The sequence below is a fragment of the Chlamydomonas reinhardtii genome, chromosome 17, assembly GCF_000002595.2.
Source record: "Chlamydomonas reinhardtii strain CC-503 cw92 mt+ chromosome 17, whole genome shotgun sequence".
NCBI lineage: Eukaryota > Viridiplantae > Chlorophyta > Chlorophyceae > Chlamydomonadales > Chlamydomonadaceae > Chlamydomonas > Chlamydomonas reinhardtii.
Window position 1 is genome coordinate 3,379,993 of NC_057020.1, and position 23,523 is coordinate 3,403,515.

At 61.3% G+C, this 23,523-nt stretch overlaps 7 protein-coding genes across 9 annotated transcripts; 5 read left to right on the top strand and 2 right to left on the bottom strand.

The window, feature by feature from the left end:
• The first annotated feature begins 49 nt into the window (after nucleotides 1-49).
• Nucleotides 50-2,381, top strand: CHLRE_17g723800v5 (uncharacterized protein). Its single transcript, XM_043072304.1, has 6 exons — nucleotides 50-278; nucleotides 460-522; nucleotides 747-848; nucleotides 1,031-1,087; nucleotides 1,168-1,248; nucleotides 1,373-2,381. The coding sequence occupies exons 1-6, from the start codon at nucleotides 192-194 to the stop codon at nucleotides 1,448-1,450; spliced, it is 468 nt and encodes a 155-aa protein (XP_042914763.1). The 5' UTR covers nucleotides 50-191; the 3' UTR covers nucleotides 1,451-2,381.
• Nucleotides 2,382-2,906: 525 nt separating this feature from the next.
• Nucleotides 2,907-6,125, top strand: CHLRE_17g723850v5 (uncharacterized protein). Its single transcript, XM_043072305.1, has 6 exons — nucleotides 2,907-3,288; nucleotides 3,446-3,641; nucleotides 3,889-3,942; nucleotides 4,113-4,210; nucleotides 4,382-4,590; nucleotides 4,722-6,125. Exons 1-6 carry the CDS (start codon nucleotides 3,170-3,172, stop codon nucleotides 5,846-5,848), a joined length of 1,803 nt encoding a protein of 600 aa, XP_042914764.1. The 5' UTR covers nucleotides 2,907-3,169; the 3' UTR covers nucleotides 5,849-6,125.
• Nucleotides 6,126-6,179: 54 nt separating this feature from the next.
• CHLRE_17g723900v5 (uncharacterized protein) lies at nucleotides 6,180-9,960 on the top strand. The gene is made up of 10 exons (XM_001697089.2): nucleotides 6,180-6,959; nucleotides 7,111-7,178; nucleotides 7,297-7,430; nucleotides 7,684-7,775; nucleotides 7,914-7,969; nucleotides 8,155-8,238; nucleotides 8,464-8,561; nucleotides 8,704-8,924; nucleotides 9,085-9,222; nucleotides 9,399-9,960. Exons 1-10 carry the CDS (start codon nucleotides 6,923-6,925, stop codon nucleotides 9,533-9,535), a joined length of 1,065 nt encoding a protein of 354 aa, XP_001697141.2. The 5' UTR covers nucleotides 6,180-6,922; the 3' UTR covers nucleotides 9,536-9,960.
• Nucleotides 9,961-9,963: 3 nt separating this feature from the next.
• On the bottom strand, nucleotides 9,964-14,379 carry CHLRE_17g723950v5 (uncharacterized protein). Its single transcript, XM_001697175.2, has 14 exons — nucleotides 14,122-14,379; nucleotides 13,577-13,750; nucleotides 13,316-13,368; nucleotides 13,088-13,157; nucleotides 12,745-12,958; nucleotides 12,559-12,618; nucleotides 12,372-12,456; nucleotides 12,016-12,208; nucleotides 11,760-11,851; nucleotides 11,421-11,631; nucleotides 11,249-11,327; nucleotides 10,998-11,147; nucleotides 10,674-10,904; nucleotides 9,964-10,538 (listed from the first exon to the last, which is right to left on the bottom strand). Exons 1-14 carry the CDS (start codon nucleotides 14,149-14,151, stop codon nucleotides 10,450-10,452), a joined length of 1,731 nt encoding a protein of 576 aa, XP_001697227.2. The 5' UTR covers nucleotides 14,152-14,379; the 3' UTR covers nucleotides 9,964-10,449.
• Nucleotides 14,380-14,879: 500 nt separating this feature from the next.
• On the top strand, nucleotides 14,880-19,391 carry CHLRE_17g724000v5 (uncharacterized protein). The gene is made up of 3 exons (XM_043072306.1): nucleotides 14,880-15,315; nucleotides 15,444-15,751; nucleotides 15,898-19,391. Exons 1-3 carry the CDS (start codon nucleotides 15,265-15,267, stop codon nucleotides 19,361-19,363), a joined length of 3,825 nt encoding a protein of 1,274 aa, XP_042914765.1. The 5' UTR covers nucleotides 14,880-15,264; the 3' UTR covers nucleotides 19,364-19,391.
• Nucleotides 19,392-19,413: 22 nt separating this feature from the next.
• On the bottom strand, nucleotides 19,414-21,419 carry CHLRE_17g724050v5 (uncharacterized protein). The gene is made up of 2 exons (XM_001697176.2): nucleotides 21,279-21,419; nucleotides 19,414-21,107 (listed from the first exon to the last, which is right to left on the bottom strand). The coding sequence occupies exon 2, from the start codon at nucleotides 21,103-21,105 to the stop codon at nucleotides 20,218-20,220; it is 888 nt and encodes a 295-aa protein (XP_001697228.1). The 5' UTR covers nucleotides 21,106-21,107; nucleotides 21,279-21,419; the 3' UTR covers nucleotides 19,414-20,217.
• A 140-nt stretch (nucleotides 21,420-21,559) lies between these two features.
• On the top strand, nucleotides 21,560-23,481 carry CHLRE_17g724100v5 (uncharacterized protein). Of its 3 annotated transcripts, none has more exons than XM_043072307.1 (5): nucleotides 21,560-22,015; nucleotides 22,221-22,355; nucleotides 22,653-22,743; nucleotides 22,999-23,006; nucleotides 23,150-23,481. In XM_043072307.1, the coding sequence occupies exons 1-5, from the start codon at nucleotides 21,934-21,936 to the stop codon at nucleotides 23,206-23,208; spliced, it is 375 nt and encodes a 124-aa protein (XP_042914766.1). In that variant the 5' UTR covers nucleotides 21,560-21,933; the 3' UTR covers nucleotides 23,209-23,481. The 3 variants fall into 3 exon arrangements, with proteins under 3 accessions (XP_042914766.1, XP_042914767.1, XP_042914768.1); XM_043072308.1 differs by having other exon boundaries at nucleotides 21,560-21,806; XM_043072309.1 differs by having other exon boundaries at nucleotides 21,710-22,015.
• The last annotated feature ends 42 nt before the right edge of the window (nucleotides 23,482-23,523 follow it).

Below are 23,523 nucleotides of genomic sequence, written 5' to 3' on the forward strand. Positions count from 1 at the left end.
GCAGGCGGCAGGCCAGCGAAGCAAGGCGATCGAGGTGTTCCGGGATCAGGGGGTGGTCACGCCCCTCTGCATTTATTAAAACCACTACTCTATACAAGTTTGCAGCGACAACTTTACAAGCGCACGCGTTTCGAAAGTTTGACCAAGGCTCTACGTTCGCGGTCTCGGCACTCGGAGCACCTGAGTCAACGATGGGCTTGAATATGCAGTATAAGGGTCTCAGCTACACCACAGCTGTCATCGCCATCTTGGGGGTGGCGCCGTGGGGAGTGTTCTTGGTGAGCGTTCTTGGTGAGCGTGCAGAGTGCGCGCCAGTATGATGAATGAACAGGATACAGATATAGTCGTGTCGTGTGCGTATATATTGCGGCCGCGTGACGGAACCTATTGGCAGACGCCAGTACCACACTCGCCCCCACGACCCGCCGACTGACCTACCCCTGACTTTCCCCCCTTCAGGGCGGCGTGGCCAAGGCAACGACTGAGCTTGATGGCAAGCTCATCAAGCAGGCCGAGGTCATGGTGAGATGCACGATTACACTTGGACGCAACTCGTTCACAGTCTGCAACTCCCTCGCATCAAGCTTGGGTTTGCAAGAAGGGTGCCTCAAGCCTATGCCGATATCGTACACGTCCTTTGTTATGGAACGCAACGCATTCAGATTGCCCCATGTACCGCAATTCTCATGTGCACGTATGGTCAACGCTCACTCCTCCCTTCGCGGCTTGCCCATGTTCCGTGACAGCTTGAGTGGTACATCGTGGCTGCCCAGATCGTGTACATGGTGGCCATCGCCGCCGTTGGCTTCGCTGGTCAGCTCCGCCGCTGCGACTCGCTTTTCAACAATGTACGTTTCACGCGTATACACTGTGTAGGTTCCCTGTGTTCATAGTCCCCGCGGCAAGGCCGGACTCGGGCTGGATTAGGGTGGGCACCCTGCCCTGGGTTGGTCAGTGACGTGGTTTGAACTTATGTGTCAGTCTCAAAAGTCGCTCACGACTATGTATGCCCTGTCCGCTGCCCATGCAGTTCCTGGCGGTGAACACATTCCTGCTGATCTATCGTGCCACGATTCGCATCAACCAGGTATGTTGAGCAAGTCTCTGCAGGTCCAGTTCCGTCATTCTCGGATGAGTCCGTTATATGTATCATCCCTCGCCTTGTAGGCCCAGTCCCTCAAGGACGACAACATCTACGTGTCAGACTGGCTGCACCTGCCATACGTCCGTGCACTTGCTGCCGGGCAGGTGGGGCTGGTTGACTCTACGCATGGGCGGCACGTTGGTGGTGGTTAGCTGCCTGTCCCACTGTTGTTGGGCGCCCCTTCTCGCTACCGTGTTCCAATTCGCATACCGGTTTGATGCTGTGCAGGTTTCCTGCGCCGCTTGGAACCTATTCCTAGCTATCTTCCTGGGCCTTGCTGGCTCCACGCCTGAGCCCACTAATTAAGCTGTGTGACGCTGACACGGCATGGCGCCCTGAGCATGATATTCATGCATATGGATAAGTAGTGCGGTGTTTGGCGCGTTGGCACTTTGTGCGATAGTCAGTATAGCATTGGCGGGCTACAGCTGGAGTTCTATTCTTCCGAGCTCAACGTACGGATCCCACAGAACCTCCAGAGAGGTAGTATGGCGGTTGCTACCGCAAAGGAGTCCTGGACCTGCTGTAGCCACGGTGCGTTGGTGTTTACATGCAGTGGATTTGGCGCTCCTGACAAAGTGCTTGGGGTTTGGGTGCGCTGCGGTATTGCCTTCTGAGGATGTAATGCATTCAGACATTCAGTGAAGCCGTGGTCAGCCGTGGTGAAGTAAGCCTTCAAGAATCTGGACGGCAGAGCCGTGGACGCTGGTCGCCTGCGTGCAGGTGCGCTGCTCCTCTGCTTCACGCGTGTGGGTGGCGGTGTGTGTGTCTGGTGCTATCGCCTTGCTGGGCGCCCGGAGCGTGAGAAAATATTGACTTCTCCGGAGCGAAGTATGAGCGTCACGACGATAAGTGGGTTATTGACGTGCTTGAAAAACGCAACACGCACAAGCGAACATGACGTTGTAGAGAAGTGGGTATGGCTGGCACGGAGTGCCGTACGAGGCGCTATTGCGCCTCCAAGTAGCGCAGCTGCTGCTGGTAGCAGCATCTGCCGTTTGTCTCTTTCTATCTTACAGAATTGTTATGCCGTGTTCTTGCTTTTATGGCTGAAGTGAATACTTCCCGCCCACCCACCCTTGATCTGCCGGTAGGAGGCAACTGAGAGACGCCTAACGGCCACTAGGTCAAAGTGAACTTGGGGTTTCGGGTTTCAGCACCGACTGTGGGGCTTGCCTGCTTGCTTTGTTGCTTGTAGCGTTGAGGAGTGAGAACGCGCATCAGCAAACTATAGCACCCCTGGCATACTACCAGCCTGCAAGCAGGTCAGCGATGTCTCGGTACACACAGTAACTCGGGCGTTATACCAGCCATGCCATATTGCCTTGACGCAGCAAATTGGTTGTTGGGGTCTGGAAATACGCTGCGCCCTGGTGCACACTACGGGACTACGCCAACCTGCCCCTTACCCTGTCCCATTGCCCCCAAGCAGAGCCCACAAAGGTCAGGGGACGCGTGCTCAGTTCCTCACTTCCTCTTGAAACGGGCAGGGCAGGCTGCAGTTACGTCGGCGTCGAAGCTACACAAGCTCCCAAGGTGCAAGAATTGCTGCGCTGGGGCAGCGACAGAGCCAGCACCGTGGGCGGGAGGGGGGGGGGGAGCGGGCGGCCAGCAACACGGACTGAGGTGGTGTCCGCTCTGAACCGGGGGAAGCCACGAACCCTGCCGATGATACGGGCCTGCCGATGATTCAGGTCAGGGATTCGGCCACCACTGGCACAGCCGCTTACAACGCACATAGTTTCACTGCAAGTAAAGCATTCTAAGCATACGTTCATGACACCTAATTGCACGCGACGCGAACGTTGCTCCGCGTCATCTCCTCATCTTCACCTCGACGCCACGCCCACGCGCACACCGAACTGTCTATAATAGATATTTCCATGTGAGAGACGAGTAGGAGGTTTCAACGGCGTAACAAAAACCGCACACGTCGCATCCGCGTGCAACGCTCGCGAGCCGGCCTGCGCTGGCCCGAGCTGTGGGTCGTGCCAACCACTGGCAGAACATTGGCACACTGCTAACATGGAGCTGGTACGGCGTGCGACTGGGCTCGCGCCCGCGGTTGTGACGTGCGGCGCTGCGCTGAGTGCCTGCTGCGCGCTTGTGGGCTACTCCCTTCTCAGCTTCCTGTTCCTGACGCGGTGCGCACACGGTGACGTGGGGGGGGGGGGTGCTGAACTCTGCGTCCCAGGCTACCCAGCACATGCAAACCATGCGGCGCTGGTACCATCCAGGGTAGCCGCTAGTAGCTGGCTCGACCGTTTCCATGCGCAACCCTGTTCCTGTCTGGTCCCGCAGCTACTACGCGCCCGCGACCCATCACTTTGTGCGCCCTCTTCACTTTGATTACACCGGCTATGTGGCGGTGGCGGTGGCGCCGCTGTCGCCCAACCTGCATGAGAAGCTGGGGCCGCCGGGCGGCGGCAGGTCCGTGCCGGGTGCAGCCGCGGCTGCCGTGCTACCGAAGTCCAGGTTCCTACCTTTGGGCACCCAGGTGAGAAGGCGTAAGTTGACATCAGCAACCACACAACGCCCGGGTAAAGGCGGCTACCCCCCGGACCAACGGTCCATTCATGTCCTTGCATATTGGCATTGCAACCATGTCACAAACACGGTGTCTACGCCAGCGCCGGGGTTGCTACGAGGCCGGCACCCTCTGGTCCCGCAGTTGTGGGTCGCCGCCAGTGCTGTGCGTCTCCTCTTGCCTGAACCCCTTCGCAACCCGTCACATGCGCTGACAGGTGGCGGTGCACGTGAAGCTGGTCATTCCTTGGGACCATACAGACCTGTTTCAGGCAAGTGTGGCATGTAGACAACCTGATGCACGTGATCGGTTGCTGCGGGCCCAAAGCCGCCTTGCGCGTGTTAAAGCAAGCAGCGCCCTCGGCGCTTCACAATGGGGTCCTTGCTTCGACCTCACCTTGACGCGTGTTGTGTGGGCACATACCGTGCTACCGTACTGCAGGTGACGGGCGAGTTGATGACAAACGTCACGCATGTGGCTGCGCGGTCCACCCGCACCTACATCAACACTCCACCGCCCTATCTCTACCGCCTGACCAAGTGAGATTGTGCATTATGAAGGGCAGCAACACAGAATACGCAATGTGTTGGTTTTACGGAGTTCACACCTCCTGCAAGTGGACATCACATCCACATCGTCTTGCGCTTCCCAAAGCACCATCAAACAGCGGTGCCCTTGCCTTGCCCCATGCACACACGTGCCCTCCCTAGGAACATGATGCTCCTGCCGCTGCACGTGCTGGGCTGGGGCACGGGCGAGTGGGTGCACGTGGACCTGCCGCTCTTCGACGCGTACGAGGACCGTGAGGAGGCGCCGGTGGCGGCCTTCCGCGCGCGCCTGGCCAGCCGCAACACCTCCAAGGGCGGCCTGCCGCCGCCGCCCGTGCACAAGGCCGAGCTGCACGTGCGACTCAAACTGGGTGGGTGCACGCAATTGGAGAGGTGTTGTGGAGGGTGACATCGTGGTGGTAACGAGACATCTCCGCTAGTGGGCTTGCGCAAATACCGCGATGAAGTGTTTGACATGTGTGACGCCACTCCTGCCCCGCAGGCCCGCTGCAAACGGCGCTGTTCTGGCTGCGGCCGGGCCTGGCGCTGAGCGTGGTGCTTCTGGTGGTCGGGCTGACCACCGCGCTGGGCGGCAGCGCCACTGCCGTTGGTCTGGCCATGCTGGCATGCCTGCTGTCGCGATGGGTGGCGGCCAACAACGCCGAGGCGGCCGCCGCCGCCGCCAAGAGCGGTAGGGGCCGGCGCGGCCGCGGCCGGCTGCTGCCAATTGGTGCGCCAGCGGCGGCGCAGCCGAAGGGTTATGGGTACGGCAATGGCGGCGCGCCCTACGGGGGTGTGGAGGACGCAATGTCGTACAGTCTGGCCCACGCGCAGTATTTCCGGGGCGGCCGCGGCGGCGGGGATGGGGGCGTGTATGAGGGACATGAGGAAGAGCACGAGCACGGGGCGAGCTCGGCGGGCGAGGAGAGCTGGGCGGCTGGGGCTGCGGAGGCGCCGGTGGGCAAGGCCACTTATCGCTACGTGGTGCGGGAGGAGCAGCAAAACCCCAGCGAGGCCACGTCGTCGTGGACTGGCACTGGCAGCAGCGCCGTGGGTGGGCACACCGTATCGGGGCCGGCAGCCACCGCCACGCCCAGCAGCTCGGTGGCGGGTCATAGGGCACACGGTGGCGCACGTCCGCCGGCCGGCCGGCAGGCACCTGTGCGGGCGCCGGCGGAAGAGGAGGCAGCAGAAGCAGCCCCAGTCGGCGGGAGGCCGAAGTCGGCTGCGGCGAAGGGTGCTGCGGCGGGCAAGGGTGTGGAGGAGAGGTCTGAGGATGCGGAGCCAATCGGCGAGGGCAGCGAGGCTAGGGAGCCCGTGCCGGTGGCTGAGTCGGTCGGCAGGGCGTCCAGGCGTGGAGAGGAGGCGGCAGGAGCCTGGCCCCGTGCTATTGAGGAGGAGGACGAGGAGGGGGACGCAGAGGTGGAGGCTGAGCAGCCGGGCGTCGCTGGAGGTGAGCAGCAGGAGGTTGAGGTGGTGGCGCAAGGCGCAGGCGGCAAGGCCGGGGCGGGCGTGGCGGCTCGCGTGGGCACCAGTGAGTGCGACTTGGCGCCGCAGGTGGACAATGCGGCCGATAGCGGCAGTGCGGCAGCGGTACGGCGGCGGGCAGGATTCGCGTGGAAGGCGTGATTATGCCCACCGCGCGTGTTGGGAGTGTAATTTAAGGTTTCGGTTCTGTGACGGCACTGCCCAAGGGGCTACGGGGCAGTTGTGCTGCTGTAAGGCAGGCACGCTTAGATAGGTGCGGAAGGCCGCGGCAGCGGCTATTACCGGTAGTTGCGCTGGTTGAGAAGAGGCCACGCGTACGCCATAGTTAAGCGTGAAGTTCACGCGCTGCTGGCGTTACCACTGTCGCTGAGGTCGGTGCTGAAGCATGTTGTGCAGGGGTGTGTAAGTAGTCACGACTAGTAGCCCGCAAGCCCGCAGCCAGCATCAAGACATCGTCCGGGGAGAAGTGGCCCCTTCGACTTGGCCTTGTTTGCGCTCGCCACTGCCAGTACGACCGGTACCTAAGCGTGCCCAGGTATGCACACTACACGCGGTATACTACTGAGAGTGCACGGTTTTGAGGCGTGCGTTTGCCGTTGACTTGCCGTGCTGGCGGCAGCACACAGCTTTGCATTGGACGGCCCACGCGCCCCGCCCGCTAGCGTCGCTTTCATCGCGAAGGGACCGGTAGCAAGCCGACATAGCCCCTGGCGTTCTGGTATAGCAGCATCTATTCTTATCACCACTATCATTCAACGTAATTACATTTTGCGACAGGTCTATGACGAGACAGGACCTGAGACAGGACCGCGGCCTGTGACTTTCTGCCTGCCTGCTGTTTTCCTCGCCCTTTTGATAGGTTAGGCCAATACATCATACTAACACATTAACGTTCATGGAGTAGAGACTCAAGGGCTACCCACGTCACGCCCGCTTAGACGACGTTGCGCCCGCGCTCTCTTTGAGACAAGCGGCGCGGTCATGTTTATTGGCTTATGTAGAGGGCGTAAAAACTTAGACGCGGTTGCGCCCACGCCGAGTACCAGTTCCAAAGGGTCACCTTCGCAAGCCTCGACCCCAGCGAAGTCAGCTTCCCTTTCCGAAACAGCGCCGCTTACTGTGGGGCCAAGTTCAACGTCACCTATGGCGGCCGCAGCGGAGGCGGAGCACTTGTTTGACCTCCGTGCCCATGGCAGCGTCCCCGGCGGAAGATGTATGTATATCCAGTCTGGTGACACCAGCGACTTCGATGGTACGGGGGCGAAGTCAGGGGGGGAATCTAGGTTGCCCATAGGGTAGATACTAGCACACAAGGGCTGTTTGGGAGGACTGTCCGGAGATAACAGTCCTGGCACCCATCGCCACTGACACCCTACACGACGAAACCGTGGCCGCAACCGCAGGCTACCTTATCGCGGCGGCCGGGCACGTAATCCAGCGGCAAACACCGGATTTTGAATACGTAGTAGCGGTGAGTACTTGTCCAGCGGTCAGGCTTTTGGGCGACAGCGTCGACGCCCAAACATGGGTGACAGGCTGTGACACGCATCAAAGGTCACTGGTGTGCGGCGTCCCGGTGTCCTATGAAGGTGCCGGAACGGCGAGCATGGCGGGACAAGGACGAGCCGGACACCAACAAGCACGACCCTACCTACAGCGAGGAGGTGCTGGCCACGTCGGGGGCGCTGCTACGGCATCTGTGCCCGGACGCTATGCTTGTCAAGTGGGTGGACATGATGCGATGATAGGCGCGTGTATGGGATTGCGGGCTGAAGGAGATGCCGGAGTGTTGGAGCTGGTGAAGGGCACGCGGGGCCCTTGTCATGGATGTGGCAGCTGTTCCGGCGTCGCACTTAAGCTGGAGGAACGCAAGCCCTCAACAGGCAGACGGCACTACAGCCCGCGCCCGTGTGTGTAACTGTAAGCATGCACATGGTGGTGCAAGTTCTCTGAGTTGACTATCGAACCACCTGCAGGGGCGCACTCAACCAGCGCAACATCATCCCCTGGAAGATGATGTTCAACGAGCCGGAGAACTATGGGCCGCTCATACGCGACCTACCAGCCAGTGAGCGATGATGCTTACCTTTGGGATAAGCTGTGGTGGAAACAAGAACGATGCATGGAAGTGTTGCTGTGCCAAGCCCCTGCTTGTGGTAATTGTATGTGTGATGAATGAAGCGGCTCTCTTGGATTGTCGCTGCAGTCGACCCTCGGTGGAGTTCCCTGGAGCAGCTGGCGCAGCGCATCCTCAGCCCCGAGGTACGACATGCAGTGCCTGCGTAGCGCCTGCTGTGTTGTTTTGGTCTGTGGTTACGACTTATGTGACAGCCAGGACCATGAGCTAGCCGAAATGGAACGTGTTGAGGCACGGCTCACCATCCTACAGCTGAGCTGTGGCAAAGGACCTGACGACGCCACCCACATTGACACCGGCTGCCCCGCAGCTGCACTCGCTGGTGTTGGACATGAACGGCTCCATGGGCTACCTGGACGCACTGGTCAACCTGATCGGGCCGGAGGGCGAGAAGGTACGGCAACAGAGATAGGGAGGGCAATGGGGCCTGGCGAGTGGCGAGAGGTTGTTGCGGGTTTGGCGGGGAGAGCTGTGCAGGAGGGCTGGGCACATTATGACATGACAATGGAGCAGAGTATGCGCATGGGGATTGAGTTATCAGTTCTTACAAATATTAGCTGGATGTTCATGCTAACGCTCCAGCTTGTGCCATGCTGTGCTCTACTCCGCCGCCGCTCAGGTGCTGGGCGCCAAGATGAAGGCGTCGGGACTGCCGCTGGTCATTATGGCGGGCGTGCAGGCTGAGGTGGTGGCACAGACGTTGCCGCTGCCAGGGCGGTGAGTTGCCGACGGCGCTGACTTATCGTTCGTGTCACTACGGCACACACAGTCCCCCATCCACGCCCGTAGCTACCTCGCCCGCCCTCTCACGCTCTTGCCACGCCCTCCTCCCTTGCTTCTTCCCCGCTGCACCCCGCAGGGACCCCCGCGCCACCAAAAACGCCATCTACTACCCCGCCGCCGTGCGCGTGCTGCTGCGGCTGGCTCGGTCCCACGGCATCCCGCTGCTGTTCGTGACCAACAACGTGTGCAACAAGCTGCTCAAGTTCCAGGATGCGCCCGAGGTGGCCGTCAAGCTGGGGCTGCAGGGGCTGCTGCGCAAGGTCGGCGACACCTGGTTCAGCCTGCCCTACCTCAAGGGTGAGTGCGGAGGCGTGGGTGCTGCGGGCTTGGCTTTGGGGATGCCTGTTACTGTTAGTCAGCACACACGTGCGGCAGGTGGTCCAGGGCAGGGGCGCTTGAGCTTGAAGGGCTGGTGGGCTGCTGCGCTCGCTGTCTTACGCCGCCCGCTGCACCGCAGGCAAGTGCGTGCCGTTCGACTGGGTGGCGTTCGCGGCCATGCTGCTGTACGGCCGCAAGCCCGCCTCCATGGCACTGGCGCACCAGGAGCTGTGGGTGGGCAAGGACGATCCCTCAGTGCTGGTGCTGCGGGACACAGGTGCGGCCGGCGGAGTCGCGCGCACATGTGCATGCGGTGTACGTCTGGGCGAGCTGAATAGGAGAGGGCAAGGCGAGGGTGAGGTTTCTTCGCTGGGGTGTGGTGTCCACATAATGAAGGCATGTGCCAAAACTCCAGCCCACACACCCGATTGCTACCCTCGTGCCATTCCGCAGCGATGCCGGCGGATGACGTGGTAGCGAACAACGTGGCCAACACGGAGCGCTGGGGCGTGGTGGAGAGCGTGGTGGAGATCAACATCGAGATGATGCTGCAGCTCGCCAAGCACGCCTGCTCGCACACAGCCGTCTAGGCGGGACTAATGCGGTCGTGGGCAGTGGTGCTGCCTGACCGTTGGCATGGGGGAATTGCGGTGACGTGCATGTACTGAAATGAGGCACAACACGCAATGAACGGATGATATGCAGCTTTACATATTAATGCGACTAAGGGTCCAGTTACGGCGACAGTTACCGCCTGACTGAGCACTGGCCACCCTACGCGCCGGATGTCTGGTGAGGGTTATGTGGTGAGGGTTATGTCATAATGTTTAAGCGCGACCTTCCTAAGTACGCGGTTTACCGTATATTGATGAGTGCTGGGCCCGCGTCTGGACTTGCGCTTGCAAATTCTATGTGCGGGTATCGTACTGCACAACTTGACGCAAGTTGGCCAGCGCGCGTGACTCTTCGATGATTACTTTGGCCTTACCCAGCCAGCATGTAAGCGTCACCTTTCCGGGTGCTCTCCAGCCTCTCCTTTAGGTCCGAGGTACCAGCTTCCTCATCATCACAGCTGTAATCCACCGCAAACAATTGGCGCCAGGTGGCAGGTGCCCCGCCACTGTCAGTCACCCAGCCTTGCATACTCATGTCAAATAGGGTGTACAAGCACACCATACGGCACCCATGGTAATTGCGTTGGCCAGTGCCCAAATGCTCTGCATCACATGACGCCGTGGGCCTTGCCCTCACTTTGCCGCCTGGTTCCCGACGTCCGCTACGTCCATCACGGTAGCAGCCCACGCTTTTGCTACGCTCAATCTTCAGTGCTCCTGGCGTATTCCCGTCTTAGTCACACGTGCACATGCGTGTGATGATGATGTGCATAATTCATGAATACGTCCAGTCAGTATACTGTACCAATCGCTCACTCAAACGTGCACTCAAACATGCCCTTATGTCCAACGCTTCTTCCGAGCACATACACCTACTGCACTGCTGGTGCTTACAAGCCCGCGTTGGTGCGCGGGTTGCTGCCCATGGGCTGTATGGCGTCGTTGCCGCGTCCGGACGCGCCAGCGAAGTGAACCGAGGCTGCAAGCGAACAGTCGTAAATGCAAACATAGTTCCTGAGTATGCGCTTGTGTTGTCCATCCACCTGGTGTCAAGCCACATTATCACCAGGCACGCCCTGCAACGTATACACCCACGCATCACGCCCAGACTCACGTGTGGGCGAGGCCGCGGCGGATGGCGCCCACCGAAGCTGGTGCACTGACGGCGTGGTGAGGATGGCGGGCCGCGGGTCATACTCGGGGGCCGGAACCGGGCTGACCTTGTTGTTGGCGTGCCCGTCCGCAGCGCCGCCGCCCTTGCGCTTGCGCAGGATGCTGAATGGCCAGTAGCCGCTGGTCTCGCGCGCGTCCGGTGCGGCAGCCGGGTTACCGCGCGTCAGGGACACTGCAGCAAGGGGCCACGAGTTTATTTAAGGTAAGCATGACTTCGCTTTGCATTGTGAGTATCATTGGCCCTGGGGCAGCAGCATCTACTCACGTGACTTGTACAGGCCGCCCCCCATGTGCTGCGGCGGCGGCCGGCGGCCCTTCGCATACAGCTCCTGCATGTAGGCCTTGTGTGCCTCGTGGGACAGCGCGGCCCACCACCATGTGTCACGGACACGTGGGCTCTTCGGCGGGCAGGCACCTGCGCGCGTCCGGCATGAGACCAAGTGACGTTGTGCACCAGGCTTCACCAAAACATCATGACAACGCACTGCACGCATGACCAACGATTGAGCATCTCACCAGGCCATCCATCTTTGCCCAGCGCTTTCTCACGGGACTCCTGCGACCTCTGTGACCCGTCCCTCTCCGTGCGCAGGTCCTGCAGGTAGAACAAGGCCAAGGCCAAGGCCGCTTAGGGCATGTTGGGTTTTCACCCGAGGCTAGTTGCCCAAACGCCCCGGAGGCCACTCACCTCACGGAAGCCCGGGAACGCCACTTTCTCGTACATGGTGCGCTCCGCCTGCTCGCGGCCTTCGCACAGCGTGTTCCACCAGTCCGAGTGGAACTGCCAGTCCACTAGGCGGTACGCCCCCACCATGAAGCGCTGGTCCGCAAGCCACTCCAGCTGCTTCTTCGTGAGCCGGCCCACCAGCGGCGTCAGCCGGAAGTCACGGGTGATGTAGCTGCGGGCCAACATAGTTGGTGCGTTGGTCACATGCCATAGCAATCCACAAATGCGGTTGAAGACGGCCAACACCCTCCCCATCAAATGTACCGCATGCCGCGTAACTGCAAGGAAAAAACGCCTTACCGCGGCTCCTCGTTGTTCTCCAGGTCGTACTCGGGCCCCACCTCGTACGGCACCGCATTGTCCAGCACGTCGATCAGCTTGCACAGCAGCACCTGCAAAAGAGGTGCGCGGGTCGAACAAGGTGCGTGCTTTGCGCGGGCCGAACAAGGTGCGTATGCACGCTGAGGAACGGCGCACGCGGGCCCAATGTGGCGGAATGCAATCGGGAAACCTGCTCTTTCCATTTGCGTGCGGGCCAACGGTGCACTGTGCACACCTGCAGCATGGTCATGCGCTTTGTGGGCGTTGACTTGTCGTCCAGCTCCATGAGCTTGTCGATCCAGTGCATCAGCGGCTTGAGCGTCTCCTGCTGCAGCCGGGCCTTGGATGACTTCCACTCCGCCACCTCGATGGGCAGCGCGCCGTCCTCCGGCTCCGTCGCGTTGCAGCGCCGTTGAAACTCCGCATACCTGTCCGTGGACAGCACACGGCGCAGCGATGCGACTATTTAGCTACTGGAATCCCAAGCAAGCACCCAGGGCCTCAGCCACATGCTCGGTCCCAAGCCCACCTGCTTCTGGCGTGGCGGGTATAAAGGAAACACATGCCGGCCATGCTTGGCTCTGCACTCACCCAATGACTGCTAGGTTGGAGCCAGTGTTGTCGTCGTCATCCGCCCGCTCCGTCAACATTACCTCGCCGATGGCGCGCAGCTCGCCTGCAGCAAGTGCTGTCTAGTTTAGTGGCCAAGCAAACAACCGGTTCTTCCGGACATGCAAAGCCAGGAAGCGTACTGGTCCATGCAAGGTAAGGTACGCACCGGCGTACAGCTGCAGGACTTGCCAGTGCTCATCCGCCTCCTTGGGTTCATTGCTCTTGCCTGCGTGTGCGCATCAGGAACAATCGAAGCAAGGCACCAGTATTCACGGCGGAGCAAGCCCCAAGACGAAGAGCAGAGCCGGCCCCGTTCTCCTGCCACCGACAGCTGGTGCCTGTCAGCACCCACCCTGGCACGGCGTGTCGCCCGTGAACTGGAACTTGATGGCGTCGATGATCATGTTGAGGTTGGCGGTTCCCTCACCCACGATGAACACAATCTCCTGGCGAATCACCTCCAGCCAACCCAGGAACTCCGCAATCACGAATGCCATGTTCAGGCGCGCATACTCCTTGTCGCGATCGCCCTGGTTGGCGAACTTACATAGAAAGTTGGACCGAACCTGGGATGGGATGAGGGTGTTGGCGATACGGTTAACATATGGCGAGCCAAAATATGCCGACCGAACAGACCGCCCCAGCCCCCATCCCGCAGCGACAGCGACAGCGTAAGGCGCAGAGCGCAGGTTCACCTGGTTGGCCAGTCGGGATTGCAAGTCGAAGGCCGATTGGAGCAGCGGCTTCTTGTATTGTTTCATCAGCCTGCGGCATGCGGCAGTGTGACGGCAGTAGTGCCGTATCAGTTGCATGCAGACCACCGTAGCGGCGGCACATGGCGGGTATCACGTAAGCTCATGATCATTGAGGCAGCACTGTTTAAAACCGAAACCCCGGCCAACCAAGTCTATCTCAATACCTACTCTTGTACATTCTCGTAGCGCACCAGCCTCCGCTGCTTGTCCTCCAGCTCTTTCTGCGGGTTCAGTGACGCAAACATGTCAGGCCATGTCAGGCTGGAGTGGATCATGCTGGTGTCAGCCGCGAAAGTGCAGTGTCATTACACGACATCTCAGACCTGCACCCCCGGACGCCCCACCCCAGAACCCAAGAGTAAAAGCCCGACGTGTTCGGACCCCAGGGGCCTGGATGGACCCAGCAGTGGACCCATGTTCCCAACGCACCTTGAACGCCTCAAAGCGGCGCTCCTGCGCTGCCAGCTCCTCCATTTGCTTCTTGTCACGGAAATACGCGAAAGCCGAGTTCACTATAGCGACTACGAACCCCACACTGCTCGCAAGAAGAGCTATGACGATTTGCCATTTGGAGCCGCCTTCGCCGGACAGGACGGTGGTGAACTGTGCGGGGGAGAGAAGTTGGATGCGTGTTCAATGCCACATCCGCATCATCGCCTTTCAAATAACGCACACACGTGTCAAGTCAGCGTATCCCGTGTAACGCGGCAGTGTCCAGGTGGCATAGCGATTGGCGTGAGCGGTGAGGGACACAGTGCACGCGGTGGGCGCGCGGGGACGTCCTGAAGCCACACACGCGCCTCCCCTGTAAACCGCCTTTACAAGTTATACAAACCAAAGCACAGTATTGTCTGAGCCCCGCTGCGGCATTCAGCCAAGTCGCTCACTGCGAGCTCGCACCCTCATGAGAATAACTTGTTTCGTCTATCCTTGTCGCGTTTTAAGCCCACCCGCTAGTCCTCCCAGCCACCTACAATATTGCTGTCCCCGCTGCTGCTCGACATTTATCCGGCTGTCCGCGAGTTGTCTCTCAGTCGACTTTTGAGCAGGTAAGCCCCTCAGCACACGCCTGACATCGTAGTATGCAAAAGTGCCTGGTCGATAGTAATGTCAGGGATACACGAACAGGATACACCGGCGTACTTCAATGGCGAGGAAGAATTGTTCGAAGCGGTCCTGTTGGAGCAGGCATAAACCTCAACAAGTTCAGGTACTGTGTGTATAAGGTATGCATAATAGAGTGAAAGGCACTGTAAGTGCGCGCTCTAGCCTCTAGCCGTCTGGGTCAATTCATGGGGTTCGTGCTTCCGCTTTCCCCAACCCGATGCGCATTGAAGTCTGCAGTCGCCGGGAGACCCGCGCCTGCTGTGCACATGGTGTGGGGTATCGTATGATCGCTCCAGTAAAACAGCAAACATTACGCCATGCGCCATTAAAAGTGAGGCGAGAGGCTGTGTGTCTGTAGGCAAGGGCAGGCAGGTATGGGCGGGCGGGCGTGCATTCTAGTGTTGGGTCGGTATGATGGTGGCGGCTCAGCCGCAGCTGCTGTGCTTGACCCGGAATCCTGTCGCGGTACCTGGACACGCCCCAGCGCCACGCCCGGATATGCCCACAGGACACACCGTGCCACGACACGCCAGGACACGCCACGCTGACAGGCAAGCGGTCACCTTTGACGAAGGCGCCACCAACCGACAGTATAAGACTCAGTCCCTCGACTGTTCGTGCTGTAAAAGCTGCCAAAAGGCTTCTAGAACACCGCCTTCTGCCAGCCTGCATTTAGTACCGTGGAACTAGGTTCCAAAACACGCGACAGCGGCAGACAGCAGCCGCGGCAGCGCGCAATTGTCCTTCATACAAGAAGTCTCTCCAATATAGATGATTCATGTGTCAAGTTGTGTCGATGCCGGCATTCCGCTAATATAATTATCCGTATGTAAGCAAACGACCCACAACTGTGTAACGCTGTGCCTTAAGCTTGCATTATCTCTCATTAGTATAGACCTGATAGCACTTAAGAGGATGGAGCTGGTTGCGCGCATGAGCTGAAAGTCAATGTCAAGGAGTGTTGCCGAACAGCTACTGGCGAGCTAGCGACGCTCCACTTCGGCCGCGCAATGTGGACAGAACTAGATTTGTGTAAGGAATGCGCGCGAGGCACGAAGCAGGTGCGTCTGGCGTCGGCGATGTTGCCGATTGGTGTGTTTTCCGCCGGCGACGGCACAAGGAGCAGCTATGGAGTTGACCAATAAGGCAACGCACCCACCCCACTGCGGCATATGTACCGGCACTGCAGGCCCTGGACCAGAACGTGTACGCCGCAGTGTGGTCGGCCATCCAGGCGTGGGTGGTCCAGCAGTTCGCCTGTCACCGAGGTGCCAGCATCGCCGCGTTCGGTCGCCTCACCTGGCATCGAAGTGCTGCACATGCTTCCGCAGTTGTTGAGGGATTGCCACCACAGCTACGCCCAGTCTTCATCCCAGCCGATAGCTTCTTGCGCATCCACGCACTGCACCACGCCAACAGCGCGACTCGTGCCACTACGGTGCAACCAGAGGAGCTGCAGCCCTGCGAGGAGTACGACGGTCTGCGCGTGGCCCTCAAGTAAGCCTTGCAGATCAGAGGCTTCGGAGCCGTCGCACATCTTCATTCCATGTACCAGCGCGCCGCAACCACCCAGGGGCTACACAGAACCGCCGGAGCCTCATGAACCGACCCGGTACAAGCTTGCATCCATGCCACTGCCACAGGTTCTCCCGCGCGCTGACGCGCGCCGTGATGGAGGGCTGCACCCGCCGGCTCCTGGCGGCACTGGGCGAGGCGGTGCGGTCAGGGCGACAGGTAGCGGTGGACATGGGCGTGGGGACACTGACCGGCCGCGACCGGGCCCTGGGCTTTGAGTTCATGCCCTCCTACCTGGCGGCTCATCGCACCTTGGCTGGCAGCACCAGGCTTGGCGCCTGGGCCGGCGCGGCAGTGGGCGCCCGGCGCACTTGCCAGCAGCAGTCGCAGCAGCAGCAGCAGGTGCAGGCACAGGTGCCGCAAACGCGCCGGGAGCAGGTGTTGACGGGGCTGGCGCAGCTGCAAGCCGAGCTGGCGGCGGGGGACGACGGAAGCGAGGAGGACTCGGGTGGAGGTGTGGGTGGCCGCGATCAGGCATTGCCTGGCGCGCAGGTGCAGCACGGGGAGCTGATGCCGGGCGAGGAGACGCACGGCCGCCAGCAACAGCCGGGGCTACGGCGCACCGTGTCGCAACCCCGGCGACCGCGTAGCCAGGGGCCGGAGGCGGAGGACAGGCAAGATGCTAAGCATGCCCCGGCGAGCCAGGCAAGGCGCGACATCAGCCCTGGCCCGCAGGGGCGGCCGTCATGGGGCCGTCGTGCGCCTCCAGCCTCTACAAAGTCACCTGGCCGGCTGGGCGCTGTCCCGTCGCGGCCATCGTCTCCTGGGCCGTCGGGGCCCAGTCGCCCGCTGTCCAGCGGCACACGGAGCCGGGGCCCAGCCGAAGTTGGGAGCCACGGGGCAGCCAGATCCGTTGGGCCGAGCCGCTGCGCGTCACCTGCGCCGGAGCGGCGTGGCGCCTCTGCCGCTGTCTCAGCTCAGGCGCAGACGCAAGCGAGGGGTCACCGCCCTAGCAGCCCGGGTCCGGGGCCTAGGCCCAACGCGCTCGGGAATGTATCACGCTTTGGCGGGCTGTCAGTCGGGTGCGGGAGCCGCGGAAGCCGCACCGGCGAGGGTTGGTCACGCGGTGAGCTCAGTGACAGTGGTGACATTGGCGGGCGGTCGTTTTCACCAACACCGGCTGAAAGGGCTGCCGCGGAGGCGGTGCCCACGGCGTCGCACATCCAGCTGGCCGCTCGCGCCCCCCGCTCCCGGCCGGTCTCCCCCTCCCCACCAGTGCGGCGGCCCGCCAGTGCTCCGCGTCCTCGGGCAGCACCTGCAGCCAGCCGTGCTGCAGCCGCCACTTCAACAAGAACTGCAAGGGCTGCTGCACCCTGCCGCAATGACAGAAACACAGGCCGCACGCAGGCGACTCGCACGGCCAGCGCCCCGCGCACTCGGTCTGCGTCTGCCGGTGTGCAGATCACTGGCGGCACGATGGCGTCAGGAGGCCCCAGCCGACCCACCAGCCCGGGACCTACGCGTGCGCAACCGTCGATGTCTGCAGCCCGTGCCCAGGCTCTTGCGGTGCTGCGCGGTCGCAACGCCTCACCACGCCGTGCCGAGGCTGCACCTCACAACGCAACAGGTTTAGCAGCTGCTGGAGTCATGGGTGCACAGTCGCAGCCCCAGAAGCAGCTGGTTGCACAGCTTTGGAGCCCAGACAACAGCCTGAAGGGCGCAGTAGGGCGACAGGAAACCGGCGCTGCAGCACCAGGCCAGCGGCGCAACACCGCCACAGGCACTCCTGTTGGCAAGGATGCCGCTGCCGACAATGCGCCGTGGCTGCGGCCCAGGAGCCAGGCTCCCCAGCAGGGCGCCGCTGAGCCGGCTGCAGCCCGGGCTGTAGTGGCCGATTCGGGACGGCAGAACCCAACGCAACGGGTCAGCTATGATGGCGGAAAGGCGGGTACAAGCGGCGACCTCGACATGGAGGACCAGCAGGCTCCACGCAGCGCCCGCAAGCCGCTCTTCTCGTCACCGCCCGCGGGCAAGTTCCCGGTACGCGCCGCACAGGGCGATGCCAAGAGCCTCAGGCGCCTTGAACTGCCACATGCTCGAACTGAAAAATGTACTGGTGTAGAAGCTGACAGCGCTAGGGCAGACGACCGCACGCTTTCACGATCAGGCCAGGAGAGGCTGCGTGACCAGTCCGGCGCGCTGGACCGCAGCCGCAGCCCCAGTCCCGGGCCGAGGCCGGGCGCACACGGCGTCGTCGTCACGTATGCAGCGGTGCGGTCGGCCAGCCCCGGCCCCAACCTGCGCTACGGAGACGCAAGCACCACAGCAGATGTCACGGGTGTGCCCGCAGCGGCTTTCGCAAGGCCTCTCGGCAGCGCTAGTGAGCGGGCTGCTTACGAGGTGGCCGGTGGCCAGGCCGCGTTGGAGCGGCTGGTGGGTGGCAGCAAGGCGGCCGCAGAGGACCGACCGCTGTGTCTGGCCAAGGCCGCTGCTGCGGGGCCAACATCGCCGCCACGGAGACATGTGTATGCCCTTCAGCAGCAGCAGCAGGCACAGCAGCCTTCACAAAGCTGTCGCACACAGCCCAGCGGCCCCAATGCTGCCGCCACAGTAGGCATGGCCGCCTCCGTCGGGTCCATCGATAGTCTGCAGCGGCCGGCGAGCGTGCTGGGCAGGCGGGCGGGCGGGGACCCCTGTGTCGTGGAGTCGTGGGAGGCGGAGCTGGAGGCTGAATTTGAGGACGTGGAGGACTTGTTGGAGGGCGTGGAGCAGTGCCTGGGCTTCAGTGCTGACCTACCAGACACCTTCGAGCAGGACGCTGACGAACACACCACGCGCCACGGCTGGGAGGAGCCTGCAGGCGCACGGCACCCTTGTCAGGCGGGTGGCCACAGCAGTGCCGGCGGCTGCGCGGAGGAGTGGTCCAGCAGCGGCATGGCATGCAGCAGCAGCGCCACCAGCTGCTTCAGCTTCGGACGTGGCGGAGTCGGCCAAGTATCCAACAGCAGCAGCCTGCGCGGTGGGCGGGGTGTTGGCATGCATGGTGCTGCGGTCGGGCAGGCAGGCGCTGCCCACGCCCTGGCCAGCACCGCCCATAAAGGATCGCTGTGTGCATGCCAAGAGGAGGAGGAAGAGGGCATGCCGGCGGGAGACTGTGACAGCCCCCAGATGCCGCCGCAGCGCTGTGCCTCGCCAAGGCAGAGGCGGCTGCGCAGCTCGGGCAGCGAGGGCGAGGTTGGTGTGGCACCCGCGGCAGCGCAAGGGTGGCGGTCACCAGGTGGCCGGTACTGTGGGAGCAGCGGCAGTAGCAGCGCGGGCACAAGCACCAGCAGCAGAGGTGTGCGCGGGGCATCCCTGGCGGTGCGGGCGGAAGACCTGCCGGTGCCTGCCTGGGGCGACCGCCTGCCGGTGCCCGCTGCCGGGCGTCACGCAGGAAAGCAGGAGGGTGAGGAGGAGCAAGAAGAGGAGGAGGAGGAGGCGGGCTGGTCTGATGATGACCAGATTCCAGAGGTGCAGCGGTACCTTAAGTCACTGGGGCAGGCCGCAGCACAGCGCCAGTGGCGGCACTCGTCTGATGGGTCCGACGTGGAGTGACGGGCGGGACTTGAGAGCTGAAAAGGTGACGCCCATGGACAGCTGGTTCTGATGTGTGTAGGGACTTAACGCTGCTGGTGGGAATGACTGCTGCACGTGTATGCACCGTAGCGCAACTCATTATGTGTTACTTTGCGCCGGCGCTTCCTTTGCGCTGTCAGCGCACTGCAATATGTCCAGGCGCAATCTATGGACTGGCAGCCATGCTATTCGCAAAACTGATGTGATCTGTAGTACAGCCGTCACAGGCGGCCTGGTCATCTGTTGGTCAGCACGCCTCCGTAATGAGTAATGACAGTCTTTAACTTACAACGCGTGTTATTGACATCGATCAAGACTATGAGAGCATGCCCATGGGTGCACTTTCATGCACTTACTGTCTTACGTATATGGACAGCTACTCAATGCCCCCGTGGGTGCCCCATCACCGAAACACCTCATTTATGAAGTTGTGCTTCAATCCTACACACGGGCAGCCCGTATTACGAACGTATTCTTTTGTAGCCACGAAGCACCTGGACCTGTTTGATAACATCGACAGACCGCATTTTGCACGAAGCCCACGCTAAGCGTGTTGACACGGCACTGAAGTGCAACGAGCATCTGCTGGCTTCTCACAGTCCATCAAAACATGCTTACTCAAGGACGTCTTACCACGACGCCTTACCCGGCTTTCTGTACTAATAAAGTAAATGTATGAATGAAGCAAGGTGACACAGGTTTAGTCAACTTCTGCAACTGCACGCTTGGCACATACGGTATGGCTTCTCACGCGGTCACGCCACACTAAGATGGCTCTGCTTGCCAAGCAACAGAAACTTGGTACTGTAGCAGTCATTCTTACGCCCTCATTCTCAGTCAGCCTCGGTGCTGACGCGCACGCTGCTCTTCTCCAGGTCCAGCTTAATCTCGAGTTCCAGCTCAATTTGAGCGACCATCTCCTCCCGCCAGCCGTCAGGCAGCCCAGACCCAGACCCACCACGCTCACCTTGCCCCCCTTCATAACCCCCGCCGTACCCATACCCGCCGCCGTACCACCCCGGCCACGACCAGTCGCCGTACAGGCCCCACAGTTGTACCCCGTACATGCCATATCCGCCGTAGTATCCAGGGCCGTACCAGCCGCCAAACCTAGGATCCAAACCGCCGCCTAGCAGCTGCGGCTCCGACCAGCTCACGTCACGTGGGCCCGACCAGGCCACCACCAAGTCATAATCATCCCACTCAGCCTTTTGAAGCCCGAGAGGGTCTGTTATGCCCAAGGGCGCCAGCTCACCGCCGCCCCAGTCTGGGCTGGCGACAGGTGTGGGCTGGGCTGGTGGCTCGGTGGGTGAATGGGAGCTGCGCGCCGCGCCTTGCTGCCACGCCCCGGAGAGCATTACGGTGTGGGTGCGCTCCTGGAGTTCTGCTTCACCTTCCAAGAGCCCCGTGCTGCTGAAGGTGCCGGACACGCGTACGGCGCTGCCACTGTCGCTCGTTGTGGTGGCGGTGGTGACGGCATCGCTTCTGCTGCTAGCACTGCTGCCGGCCAAGCCGCTGGCGGAGGCGGGGGCCAGAGCCAGGTCTTGACTTGCCGCCAGCGTGCTGCCACCCGTCTCCACTGTCCGTGCCGCTGCACCGGCGCCCTTGACAAGGTCTGGCATGAACACACGGCGCGCACCACGGCAGGACCCTGCAGAGAGCACGAAGACTGCCAGGACCAGCAACGACCACGCCTGCGAGAGGGTGAGTTTGAGCGCCATTCCTGCAGGACAGGTCGATGCAGGGGTCGCCCGTGTTCAGAACTCAAATTCCTGTCGCTGTGCACAGTGTCTTGTCACCTTGCGTGCCCTAGAACGCAGGCTTTAACCGTCTTGAGACCAAACCCACACATATATGAACGCGGAAATCCACAGGAAACTTTCAGCCCGCGTACCTCTCTTACGTCTCAAGCACGCCTGTCTATGCTAACATACTACATTCTTGTGATATTGCAAGCGTAACTACTGATTGCCGCGGAAACGCCAAAGCTGTGAACTGCGGGCCTTCGGCAGCTGTCGTGGCGTAACTGTAGAACTAACTACTGTTTTAATAAAGTTAGCTTATTTGTCTCCTAGAGCTAGCTAAATGCTCTCCGGGCTGTCAGGGCCGGATCGGATTTTTGTTGTTTCTGGGTCTTTAGGACTTTGGCTGCACACATTGGCGTAACAGCATGCAGGACCGTCAAATAAACTGCGTGCACGATGGATTGGTTTCGGCCCGCCGTGGTGTCCCGCGGGGTCGTCCCGGCGGGGCAAGTACACTGGGCAGGCAGCCAAATCGCTCTGAGGGCAGGCAGTTCGCTGATTGCGTGTATTTCTGCATGATGAGTGAACAGTTGTGCAGCGGGAAGCGAGCAGAGCCGTGCATGACGCGGCGTGTACGAAGCTGACGAGCCTTCGACGACTGCCCCGCCAAGGTCGTGGTGAGCCGCTCCGAAAGCCTCACCTTGTCGCGCCCTGTACTCGACTCTGCCCCGCTGCAAGACAGTCCACATAGGCATCGCCAGTCCTTGTTCGAAGCAGCACTGATTGAAACGAGATAGGTAGGCGATGGGACGTGCCAATACGCTGGGCCGGCTCCTCGCGGCCGTGGCTGTCGGGCTGGCCCTGGCGGCGTGCGTCGCGCGTGCGGGTAGGTTCGGCGCTCTCTTGGCAGCTCGGAGCGTGCGTATCAGCCGGCCGACAAAGCCATTGCAGCATTAGTGGGGGCCTGTGTGTAGGGCGCCCTCGAAGCAACACACTTGCCGCCCGCCTACCTGTCAATCCATCCAGCCACACTTCCACGCTGTCCACGCTCCTCCCGTGCTTGTATCCTCTCCTCCTTCCTGCTCTGCCAGGCCCCGCCCCCGTCACGATGACGTGGGGACCCAACCCAGCCCCTGTGACTGTGGACGTGCCGTGCGGCGCCCCGCTCACCCTCACCTGGGACACCGGCAGCGACCTCATGCACAACGTGGTCAGCATACCCGCGGGTGAGGATGCGCGAGTGAGGGCTGGCGTGTGGGAAGGCGCGTGGGCGTGTGGTTTCGGTGCACGGGGGCGTAAGGGAGTGTGGGCGTGAGTATACGGCAGACCGGTTGTTGCGTGACACGGTGCTAACAGCCTGCTAACAGCCGTGTGTGGGCGTTGGCTCCACCCATCGGCGCGACACGTAATTCGCAGGGCTCACTGCCGGGCTCTACGGGACCCACGCATTATTATGGCCTCAGGCAGACTCGCGTTGAGATTTTGTGTGTTGCATTCCCCATGCACTATTGCACTGCACGCAGCCGACTGCTCCAAGGACGGCCAGCTCCTGTTTGGCACCACCAGCAAGGGCACGTGGACCACCACCTTCCCGCCCGGGACCTACTTCTACAAGTGGGTGGGGTGCAGCCGGCTGCCGGGCTATCGTAATTGCGTGGATGTAAGCGGCGGGCGGGGTGGGTGTTGTATGGCAATGCCACGGGTGTATTGCAGAGGAGAGGGCACGAGGCTGCTGTCGATGGGCGGCGCATTGTGGTGCGTGGTCTATGGAACCACGCCCCTCCGCCCCCTCTCCCGCGCATGCCGTCACGTCCACTCCCACGGCCCAACACACATTCTGCACTATCTGCTTGGCCCTGGAACCTCCAGATGCTCAGGTGCGGTCTGCAAGGGTGCGTCCTTGCTTGCCTTCCAGCGCACCAGTGCCGCAGCGTCCGCTTGCTTGCTTTACTTACCACGCTCTTGAACTGACACGCCGCCGCCGCCCTCCCCCTCCTTCCCGCTGCCCCGGCCCGCAAAGAGGAGGGGCACTGCAGCAAGGGCCACATGCTACTGACCGTCAACGCCCTCGCCTGCTAGGGGCGCCCAGCCGCCAACAAGGCTCGAGGCATGCGAGGGATCCTGAGGGCGAGACTTGAGTGGTTGTGGAGGTGTTGCAGAAGGCCCGTGTGTGAAGCTTAACGCGCATTGATGATTTGGTGTGTGTATTTGATTGTTGTGGTGTTGGTGTGGGGGTTATTGGTGTTGTGTGGACGGGCATCAAGTTCGATGGTGCGCGGTGCCATGAGAGTCCAAAGCGCAGACGTGTGCCGACACGACAACTGTTATTGCATTTGCCGACATTTTGCAAATCGAGTTTTATCGCCTCCAATTCCAAATATACTACAAGCGCCA

Excerpts from the sequence above, each read along its gene's own strand:
- CHLRE_17g723800v5 (XM_043072304.1), top strand. The coding sequence starts at position 192 with ATGGGCTTGAATATGCAGTATAAGGGTCTCAGCTACACCACAGCTGTC. Across the intron at positions 849-1,030 it reads GCGACTCGCTTTTCAACAAT|TTCCTGGCGGTGAACACATT; the intron begins GTACGTTTCACG and ends CTGCCCATGCAG. Across the intron at positions 1,088-1,167 it reads CCACGATTCGCATCAACCAG|GCCCAGTCCCTCAAGGACGA; the intron begins GTATGTTGAGCA and ends CTCGCCTTGTAG.
- CHLRE_17g723850v5 (XM_043072305.1), top strand. The coding sequence starts at position 3,170 with ATGGAGCTGGTACGGCGTGCGACTGGGCTCGCGCCCGCGGTTGTGACG. Across the intron at positions 3,642-3,888 it reads TCCTACCTTTGGGCACCCAG|GTGGCGGTGCACGTGAAGCT; the intron begins GTGAGAAGGCGT and ends ATGCGCTGACAG. Across the intron at positions 4,211-4,381 it reads TATCTCTACCGCCTGACCAA|GAACATGATGCTCCTGCCGC; the intron begins GTGAGATTGTGC and ends TGCCCTCCCTAG.
- CHLRE_17g723900v5 (XM_001697089.2), top strand. The coding sequence starts at position 6,923 with ATGTATATCCAGTCTGGTGACACCAGCGACTTCGATG. Across the intron at positions 7,776-7,913 it reads CATACGCGACCTACCAGCCA|TCGACCCTCGGTGGAGTTCC; the intron begins GTGAGCGATGAT and ends TTGTCGCTGCAG. Across the intron at positions 8,925-9,084 it reads CAGCCTGCCCTACCTCAAGG|GCAAGTGCGTGCCGTTCGAC; the intron begins GTGAGTGCGGAG and ends GCTGCACCGCAG.
- CHLRE_17g723950v5 (XM_001697175.2), bottom strand. The coding sequence starts at position 14,151 with ATGTCGAGCAGCAGCGGGGACAGCAATATT. Across the intron at positions 13,369-13,576 it reads GCCGCTTTGAGGCGTTCAAG|AAAGAGCTGGAGGACAAGCA; the intron begins GTGCGTTGGGAA and ends CTGAACCCGCAG. Across the intron at positions 13,158-13,315 it reads CGCTACGAGAATGTACAAGA|GCTGATGAAACAATACAAGA; the intron begins GTAGGTATTGAG and ends CGCATGCCGCAG.
- CHLRE_17g724000v5 (XM_043072306.1), top strand. The coding sequence starts at position 15,265 with ATGTGGACAGAACTAGATTTGTGTAAGGAATGCGCGCGAGGCACGAAG. Across the intron at positions 15,316-15,443 it reads GCGCGCGAGGCACGAAGCAG|GCCCTGGACCAGAACGTGTA; the intron begins GTGCGTCTGGCG and ends CCGGCACTGCAG. Across the intron at positions 15,752-15,897 it reads GGTCTGCGCGTGGCCCTCAA|GTTCTCCCGCGCGCTGACGC; the intron begins GTAAGCCTTGCA and ends CCACTGCCACAG.
- CHLRE_17g724050v5 (XM_001697176.2), bottom strand. The coding sequence starts at position 21,105 with ATGGCGCTCAAACTCACCCTCTCGCAGGCGTGGTCGTTGCTGGTCCTG.
- CHLRE_17g724100v5 (XM_043072307.1), top strand. The coding sequence starts at position 21,934 with ATGGGACGTGCCAATACGCTGGGCCGGCTCCTCGCGGCCGTGGCTGTC. Across the intron at positions 22,016-22,220 it reads GGCGTGCGTCGCGCGTGCGG|GCCCCGCCCCCGTCACGATG; the intron begins GTAGGTTCGGCG and ends CTGCTCTGCCAG. Across the intron at positions 22,356-22,652 it reads CGTGGTCAGCATACCCGCGG|CCGACTGCTCCAAGGACGGC; the intron begins GTGAGGATGCGC and ends CACTGCACGCAG.